Source organism: Volvox carteri, assembly GCF_000143455.1.
Source record: "Volvox carteri f. nagariensis unplaced genomic scaffold VOLCAscaffold_41, whole genome shotgun sequence".
Lineage (NCBI taxonomy): Eukaryota > Viridiplantae > Chlorophyta > Chlorophyceae > Chlamydomonadales > Volvocaceae > Volvox > Volvox carteri.
In genome coordinates, this window is record NW_003307584.1 from 962752 (window position 1) to 971071 (window position 8320).

General features: G+C 58.0%; 1 protein-coding gene across 1 annotated transcript in view; it reads right to left on the bottom strand.

The window, feature by feature from the left end:
* Nucleotides 1-8320, bottom strand: part of VOLCADRAFT_95102 (uncharacterized protein) — a gene marked incomplete at both ends in the record, with an annotated part of 19719 nt that overhangs the window by 7199 nt on the left and 4200 nt on the right. Inside the window, 16 exons of the mRNA XM_002954264.1 lie at nucleotides 55-272; nucleotides 642-741; nucleotides 1450-1594; nucleotides 1836-1968; nucleotides 2256-2342; nucleotides 2390-2453; nucleotides 2640-2934; nucleotides 3113-3532; nucleotides 3778-4053; nucleotides 4779-4839; nucleotides 5105-5148; nucleotides 5379-5519; nucleotides 5887-6045; nucleotides 6262-6417; nucleotides 6730-6811; nucleotides 7072-7111. Of these exons, the coding sequence (XP_002954310.1) occupies nucleotides 55-272; nucleotides 642-741; nucleotides 1450-1594; nucleotides 1836-1968; nucleotides 2256-2342; nucleotides 2390-2453; nucleotides 2640-2934; nucleotides 3113-3532; nucleotides 3778-4053; nucleotides 4779-4839; nucleotides 5105-5148; nucleotides 5379-5519; nucleotides 5887-6045; nucleotides 6262-6417; nucleotides 6730-6811; nucleotides 7072-7111 (2421 nt within the window). The remainder of the gene's footprint in view (nucleotides 1-54; nucleotides 273-641; nucleotides 742-1449; nucleotides 1595-1835; nucleotides 1969-2255; nucleotides 2343-2389; nucleotides 2454-2639; nucleotides 2935-3112; nucleotides 3533-3777; nucleotides 4054-4778; nucleotides 4840-5104; nucleotides 5149-5378; nucleotides 5520-5886; nucleotides 6046-6261; nucleotides 6418-6729; nucleotides 6812-7071; nucleotides 7112-8320) is intronic.

An 8320-nucleotide genomic window follows, 5' to 3' on the forward strand; every position in this document is an offset into this window, starting at 1 on the left:
CGCCGCCGGCGGCGGCTCCGCCGCCGCCGTCCGATCCCCCTATCGCCGCGGCACCAGAAACCCGTGAGCCCGCGGGCCGATCCTCATTAGGCAACCTCTGTCCGTTTCGAAGAGGAGCGTAGTGGTCAAGGAAGTTCATGGAAGCGATGGATAGGGAGGGCTGGATGTCGAAGGTGAGGGTGATGGCCAATTCGGCGGCCGACCAGCGGTGCGCCGTCCTCGGATCTTTCCGGTCGTTCGGCTGCCGGCTTGTGGAGGTATGTAATCGTGATCTGTGGTGTGGTGTGGTGTGGTGTGGTGTGGTGTGGTCACGAGAGGAAATGTGGAGGGAAAGGGGAAGGGAAAGGGAAAGGGAAAGGGAAAGGGGAATCGGGGTCGCGGTCATGGTTGAAGTGGAAGCATCGTTGACAAATCGTGATGTATGGATGCTGGTCCCGAGGTGCGGATGTGCGGAGGTGCGGGGGGTTAGGAGATGGTGATTTACGGTGGCGAAATGAACCCCTGGAAATGTGGTGGTGGTAGGGGTAGTTGTCGTTGTGGAGGGAGGAGGTCGCCCACCTCACCTCCACCCCCATCCCCACACCTACAACCACAACATTTCCAGGGGTTCCTTTTGCGCCCGAAATACACCTCCACCTCACCTCCACCCCCATCCCCACCATTTCCACATCCACCACCACCTCACCTCCACCCCCATCCCCTCCACCTCCACCTCCACCACCACCTCACCTCCACAGACACCTGGCGGAATGTACCCCGTACATCGGGGCACATTCCCACAGCCAACACAAGCGGCAACGTGACGTGACAGTTTGGACGAAGCGGCAGGGCGCCGCCAGGGGCGGACGCCGCAGCGGCGGTGGCATCGGCAGCCAACGTTGTCGCGCTAAGGGGAGGACTGGATGCCGCCGCTACTGCTATCGCCGACGCAACCGCCCCTGCCGTAGCAGGGATGGTAGCGGCTGTAGTAGAAGCAGTAGCTGGCTGTAGTGCTGTATCGTCCACTTCCAGATGCACTCCCTGCGCGGAAAGGTGCCACCAGGTAGGATAGACCCATGGGTCGGTAGTTAAAATGTATCTGTTCGACCCACTCGATCCATTGTCTGCCAACTCAGTCCCATGGGTTAGTGACGAGTTATTTCGACCCACGGGTCAGCCATGCGTACAAAGGCTCTGTGGTGGCTAGGCGACTTTTTCCGCCCTGGCTGAAGTACCTGGAAGCTTGCTGGGAGCGGGGCTCCTCGAAGAGGTTTCACAGCGGCGCCTGCAAACAAAAAACATTACAACATTCAGCTTAAAACCCAAAAAAATATAAATATGAAACTATAAAACCTGAAAACCACCTTCTTGCGTTTTAGAAACTATCCCATATTTCATTTTCGCCAAACCTAAAAATAAACAAAAAATAAAAAGATCAAACAAACAAAAGTTATATAAATCCACGCACACCTTTGTGGTTGGTGACCAGCACGCTCATTGCCGTGACCGGCAGTGCGCCCTGGTTTTGCAAAGTTAGGCTCCACGTCAGCCGCTGCCCCTCAAGCACCGCAACGGGGGGACTGCGCAGGAGATCCTCCGCAAACGCGGTGTGTGCCTGAAAGGGAGGACAGATAAACATACATACATTTATAGATACAGATACAGATACATACATTTATGGGACGGACACGTACAGGACCGCACACACGTACAGGACCGCACACACGTACAGGACCGCACACACGTACAGGACCGCACACACGTACAGGACCGCACACACGTACAGGACCGCACACACGTACAGGACCGCACACACGTACATATTCCGCTCTGCTCCCGTAAAACATAAAACGCACAGCCCATGATGATGATGATGATGATGATGATGATGATGATGATGATGATGATGATGATGATGATGATGATGATGATGATGATGATGATGATGATACGTCGTTTGCCCGCCCACACGCACACGTAGTATTTGATCTGAGACACCTGGGGGGCCTGAGGGGCCCGACGGTCCCCTCTTATATCCCTCTCCCTCCCCAACCCCCTTCCCTCTCCCTCCCCAAACCCCAACAGACCGCGGCCGCGTGGATGTCATCGTCTCGAGGACAAACAGCCACTACCGTCGAATCGAACGAAATGCCCATTATCTGCTGCTGTTGTTGTTGTTGTTGTTGCTGTTGTTGTTGCAGGTAGAGAGCGCTGTGCGATCCTGCTGTCGGCTGCTGCTGCTGTAGCTGTAGCTGGACATTCTGTTGACTGCTGACTTGCTGAGGCTGTTGAACAGCGGCCGAGAAGGCCGAGCCGGTTCCGGAGCCGGCAGCTGCCGCCGCCGCCGCCGCAGGGGTGGCGGGCTGGGAGGAGACGGAAGAGGCTGGCGAGGAGGTGCTAGTTGCCCCACCACCACCTTGGGGGTGCAACTGCGTCGTCCCTGGTCCACCCCAGGGACTTGCGCGGATGATGGCCTGCGGGTGCGATGATGGTGGGTGCAAAGCCCATGGCGCAGAGCCCAACACGATAATTTCATCATTACCGGCAAAGTACAAAGTGGCTTCCCTAGCCGACGTCAGCGCGGTACGATCTCGTACAGGAAAACTTTCAGTTTCAAATCCTTCCATATCGTACATATCGTACATGTGTCGTACACTGACCCTTGGCCAGCAACATGTGTTCTGCCCCCAAGGCTTCCGTCATATCGATATCCGGACAGTGCCGTACAAGGTCTCTCACCCTGACGAGGGGAAGCGGGGGAAGCACGTTGACGTGCACAGTACGGCAACCGGACACCGATGATGAAGGTTTTTTGCCGCCGCCACCGCCGCCACCACCGCGGGGCCCCTGCGCCGCCGCCGCCGCCGCCGCCGCAGACGCTGTCGTCGCCGTCCCCGCCAGCTTCTTCAGCGGCATTGAGAAGGGCACTTGCCAAGATACACCCCAACAAGTCACCTGCCAAAAAAGAGAGAGTGAGGGAGAGTGACTCTTATACGAAGGTGACGCCTCCGAAGGGTATTTCTTTTATTCTTTGCATCATAAGAACCTGCGTCCCTCCATGTACGTTCGTCCCTTTATATGTCTGTCCGTCCGTCCGTCTGTATGTATGTACGTGCACACTAAGCCAACGCACCAGGCAACCGTCAATGCCGTACAATCCGGGCAGTTGTGGCTTCCCGCAGAGCACCACTCGCTGGGGTCGGCCGTTGGGGGGCAAGACCAAATTAAGTGAGGGCGTACGGAAAGCCTTGGCGCCGCCGGCGCCGCCGCCGCCAGCAGCGGCAGCCCCAGCAGCCGACGGTGTCGCCGCGCCGCTAGCACCCGTACTGCTACTGCTACCGCCGGCTGCTGCTGCCGCCGCCGCCGCCGCCGCCGGCTGGCGGCCGCTAGCGCCGCGTGTGAGCGACGCGGCGGCCGTAGCGCCCCCGCCTCCACCCCCACCTTGGAGCTGTAGCCCTAGGTACTTGACATGGAGCTGTAGCTGGTCAATCTTCAGCGGTACGGCTAGAGGGTTGACCACGTACACCTCGACCCGACCCTCATCACTACACGCCTACGGGCACAGTAACGGTCCGGATGTTTCGGCGTACCGGGGGGAAAAGAAAGCGAGAGGTCATCCGTGTTTGATTCTCCCGGAACGCGGAACGGGGAAAAAGCTGATGGCTGATGGTGGGTGCAACCCTCGGCGTCTTTTTCTCTCCTCCTCCTTCAGGATCACACTTAGGGACCTATAAAACCTTATCTTCAACAACGAGAACGGAACGAAACGCATAAACTCACCCAGAAGCGCAAACTCACCCAGTCAGGGGGGTGGGCATTAGCCTCCCCGGCTTCTTGTTTGGCTTGGCGCTTGGCCGCGTATGGATTGAAGATGAATGGCCCGCTGCCGCCGCCGCCGCCGCTGCCCTTGCCGCGGCCTGCGGCGCCGCTGGCGGCGATGGTGCCGGCGGCAGTTAGCGTCAGAGGTGTTGGCTGCAGCGGCGGCGCCGCCGGTAGCAGCCGTTTCAGCTGCACCAGCGGTCCGGGTCCGGGTCCTTGGCGAGTGCGCTGACGACTGGAAAGAGCCACAGACGCCTGTGGAGTGTGTAAATCATCACTCAATTTGAGAGGATTTGAGTTTGTATATTTTTGCAACAGCGCAGGAAAAAACACACGCGGGTAACGAGGGTGAAAGTGATGAAATCAGAGGTTGGGGGAACGGGGCCGTACGGGCCGTACGGCAATTGTACGGTGGTTTACGAAAGTCAAAACGCGTTCGGGATGGAACTGTTTATATATATATATATATATATATATATATATATATATATATATATATACATCCCGAACGCGTTTTGACTCTTATATATCAGACCCGACGTTCTGCGCGACGCAAGACTCTGTGTCAATGTCGCTTGGGGATGGAGTAGGTCCGGTAATAGGTGCTCTTAAGCCCTAAGCCCTAAGCCAGAGACGTGCGATGGTGATGGTGATGGTGATGGTGATGGAGATGGTGATGGGAAACCATCTCACGCACAGAATGATGATGTGGAGAAGTTAAGAGCTGCCATCAGTGTGTCCATGTCCAGGGACACGGGCGCGTAGGGGTGGTGATATTACAAGTAGAAGCAACAAGTACAAGGTACTCCAGGAAAAGCTCGCCCCATACACGTAGATAGGCAGACAGACAGACAGACAGACAGACAGACAGACAGCAGTTAGACAGACAGTTAGACAGATAAACGCACGCCAGAGACTTCTGGGCGTTTGTCCTGATAGACTCCCAAGGTGCCGTACCATTTTCCCCTCCCCCCTTTCACCTGCTCCAGCGTGTCCAGCAACGCTGCCTGGTACTGGGGTGTAAGTACGGCATAGTGCTCCCTTGAGTCAAGGGCAGGGGGGTTATGGGAGGGGTAGGGGGGGTAGGGGAGGGGTAAGGGAGGAGCAGGGGAGGGGTAAGGGAGGACCCCGCCTGGACCACTATTTCCCCCCCCCCCCAAACCCCCCGGCGGCCTCCACATCGACACACAACCAAGCCGACATACGCACATACATACGCACATACACATACCTGCATACATAGATACATACATACATACATGCATACATACGCGCGTACCTGAGCAGGGCCGCGGAAGCCTCCCACGCCTCCACAGGCGCATGCGCCTGCTTGGCGGCAGTGAGGGCCGTCTGCACCACCAGACGACGAGGGCGTACGGGCGGTGTGCAAAAGGAGGCGGCGGCGGTGAGTGTGTATGTATGTATGTATATACGTATCTATGTGTGTGGCACCAGCAGCAGCAGTAGCAGCAGCAGCAGCACTAGTAGCAGCAGCAGCAGTAGCAGTAGCAGCAGCAGCACTAGTAGCAGAGTCCCTTACCATGCACGCGTCTACCTCACCCACCCACCCACCCACCCACCTCCAGCATCGCCGTTTGCACCACCTCCCACCCGCGACTGCTACCAGCCGACCTAGGCTGGGTGAGGTACGGCGCCAGGGAGGGCCCCCGGCGTAGGGCCCAATTGAGGCTCCAATGCGTGCGGGGCAAATCGTCGGGATCCTATCGGCCCGGGGGGAAGGAGGAAGCAACCGAGCAGGAGGCGGCGGACGAGGGGGGGGGAAGACGAGGGACGAGGAGGAGGGGGGGGGGGAAAGTCGGTAAGAGAACCTCCCCCCCCGGGGGTGATGGGGGTTAAATCGGGCAGGCGGGTTGGTTGTGGGGTAAGCACGGGCACAACCATGCAAGCGCTCAAACAGGCAAAATATAATAGAATGCAATATGTGCACCAGGCACCAGGCAACGGCATACACGCCACCACACGCCACCACACGCCACCACACGCCACCACGAACCCACCACGAACCCACCACGAACGCACGAAGTCGTTACAACAACTACTTCCCACACACCACCTCAGACGACGCACCTGCACCTGGGGGTCCTCCGGCGGCTCCAACGCGCGAACCGCAATCCGCAGCAACTCCCCCTTCTCCGCCGCCGCCACCGCCGCCGAAGTACGGCACTGCTCCATGGCGTGCCACAGCAGTAGCGTACGCTTGCGGCTGTAGCCAACCATGCCCAGAACCTGCGGGGGCGGGTGATGAAGCGCACAGATGGGGAGGATGGCAGGGAGGTACGACGAAACACACACGGTTGGACGAAAAGAAAAAACCCACTTAAACTGATACTCCAAGATTAGACCGATAATGATGTAAGAGGAAATTTAAGATACGGACCCATACATATTTTCCCCCGCCTCCCCCCTCCCTCCCCCCTCCCCCCCCCCTCTTCCCCCCCTTACCTGCGCGCACTCCACGGTGGCCACCAGGCGGTCCTCCACGCCAGGGAGGGACGAAAGCAGATCCCCCACAGACCCGACCAGCTCCGAAACCTCCTTGCGAGCAACCTCACCCCGCAGCCCAGCCACAAGCCGAGCCAGCTTTAAATGCTGCTCCACCTGGTGGTTGGTGGTGGTTGGTGGAGTCGGGTTGAATTGCAGAGGGATGGGAAGAGTGTGTGCGTGTGTGCAGCAGCAATAGCAATCGCAATAGCAATCGCAATCGCAATCGCAATCGCAATAGCAATCGCAATAAAGAAAAACCCAATAGGAACAGCATTTTCGCAGCATCCACAGCGCTACAAAACACGGCTGCAACAAAATATCTGCGCTCCGAAATCAAAACACACACGCTCACCTCCGAGGGATTCCCCCCTTATGTCCCCCCAACCCCCCCCACCACCCAACTCCCCCTGCCGACCCCGACCCTACCTGCAGCGCCGCCACGCCACCCTTCTTCTTGTATGCCGTACGTGCGTCCGCAAAGCACTCCCGTACAAACAGCTCAGCGTCGCTACCATTGCCATTGAGGTGGTTGGCGGTTGCGTGGCGCGGCGGGAGATGAAGATGCGACGTGGAAGGCGGGAGACAGAGTCAAGGACTAGGTTACATGAAATTGAAGATCGACGAAGCACCCCGTGCCCGCGAAATGTGGACCGCCCGGGTCCTACCGCGCTGCCGTCCCCCCCTTCCCCCCCTCCCTTCCCCCGTCCCCCCCACCCCCCCCTACACCAAGCATGTCTCCACCCTTCTCCCTCCTTCCCTCCCTCCCACCTCCTCCTCAACAGCTCCCACTTCGCAGATGTCATGTAGACTACGGGGAGCGGAAAAAGGGGACGGAAAGACGAACGAACCACGAACGAGTGAAGCGGGGACGGAAAAAGGGGACGGAAAGACAAACGAACCACGAACGAGTGAAGCGGGGACGGAAAAAGGGGACGGAAAGACGAACGAACCACGAACGAGTGAAGCGGGGACGGAAAAAGGGGACGGAAAGACGAACGAACCACGAACGAGTGAAGCGGGGACGGAAAAAGGGGACGGAAAGACGAACGAACCACGAACGAGTGAAGCGGGGAACGGAAAAGGGGGACGGAAAGACGAACGAACCACGAACGAGTGAAGCGGGGACGGAAAAAGGGGACGGAAAGACGAACGAACCACGAACGAGTGAAGCGGGGACGGAAAAAGGGGACGGAAAGACGAACGAACCACGAACGAGTGAAGCGGGGACGGAAAAAGGGGACGGAAAGACGAACGAACCACGAACGAGTGAAGCGGGGACGGAAAAAGGGGACGGAAAGACGAACGAACCACGAACGAGTGAAGCGGGGACGGAAAAGGGGGACGGAAAGACAAACGAACCACGAACGAGTGAAACGGGGGACGGAAAAAGGGGACGGAAAGACGAACGAACCACGAACGAGTGAAGCGGGGACGGAAAAAGGGGACGGAAAGACGAACGAACCAGGAACGAGTGAAGCGGGGACGGAAAAAGGGGACGGAAAGACGAACGAACCACGAACGAGTGAAGCGGGGACGGAAAAAGGGGACGGAAAGACGAACGAACCACGAACGAGTGAAGCGGGGACGGAAAAAGGGGACGGAAAGACGAACGAACCACGAACGAGTGAAGCGGGGACGGAAAAAGGGGACGGAAAGACGAACGAACCACGAACGAGTGAAGCGGGGACGGAAAAGGGGGACGGAAAGACAAACGAACCACGAACGAGTGAAACGGGGGACGGAAAAAGGGGACGGAAAGACGAACGAACCACGAACGAGTGAAGCGGGGACGGAAAAAGGGGACGGAAAGACGAACGAACCAGGAACGAGTGAAGCGGGGACGGAAAAAGGGGACGGAAAGACGAACGAACCACGAACGAGTGAAGCGGGGACGGAAAAAGGGGACGGAAAGACGAACGAACCACGAACGAGTGAAGCGGGGACGGAAAAAGGGGACGGAAAGACGAACGAACCACGAACGAGTGAAGCGGGGACGGAAAAAGGGGACGGAAAGACG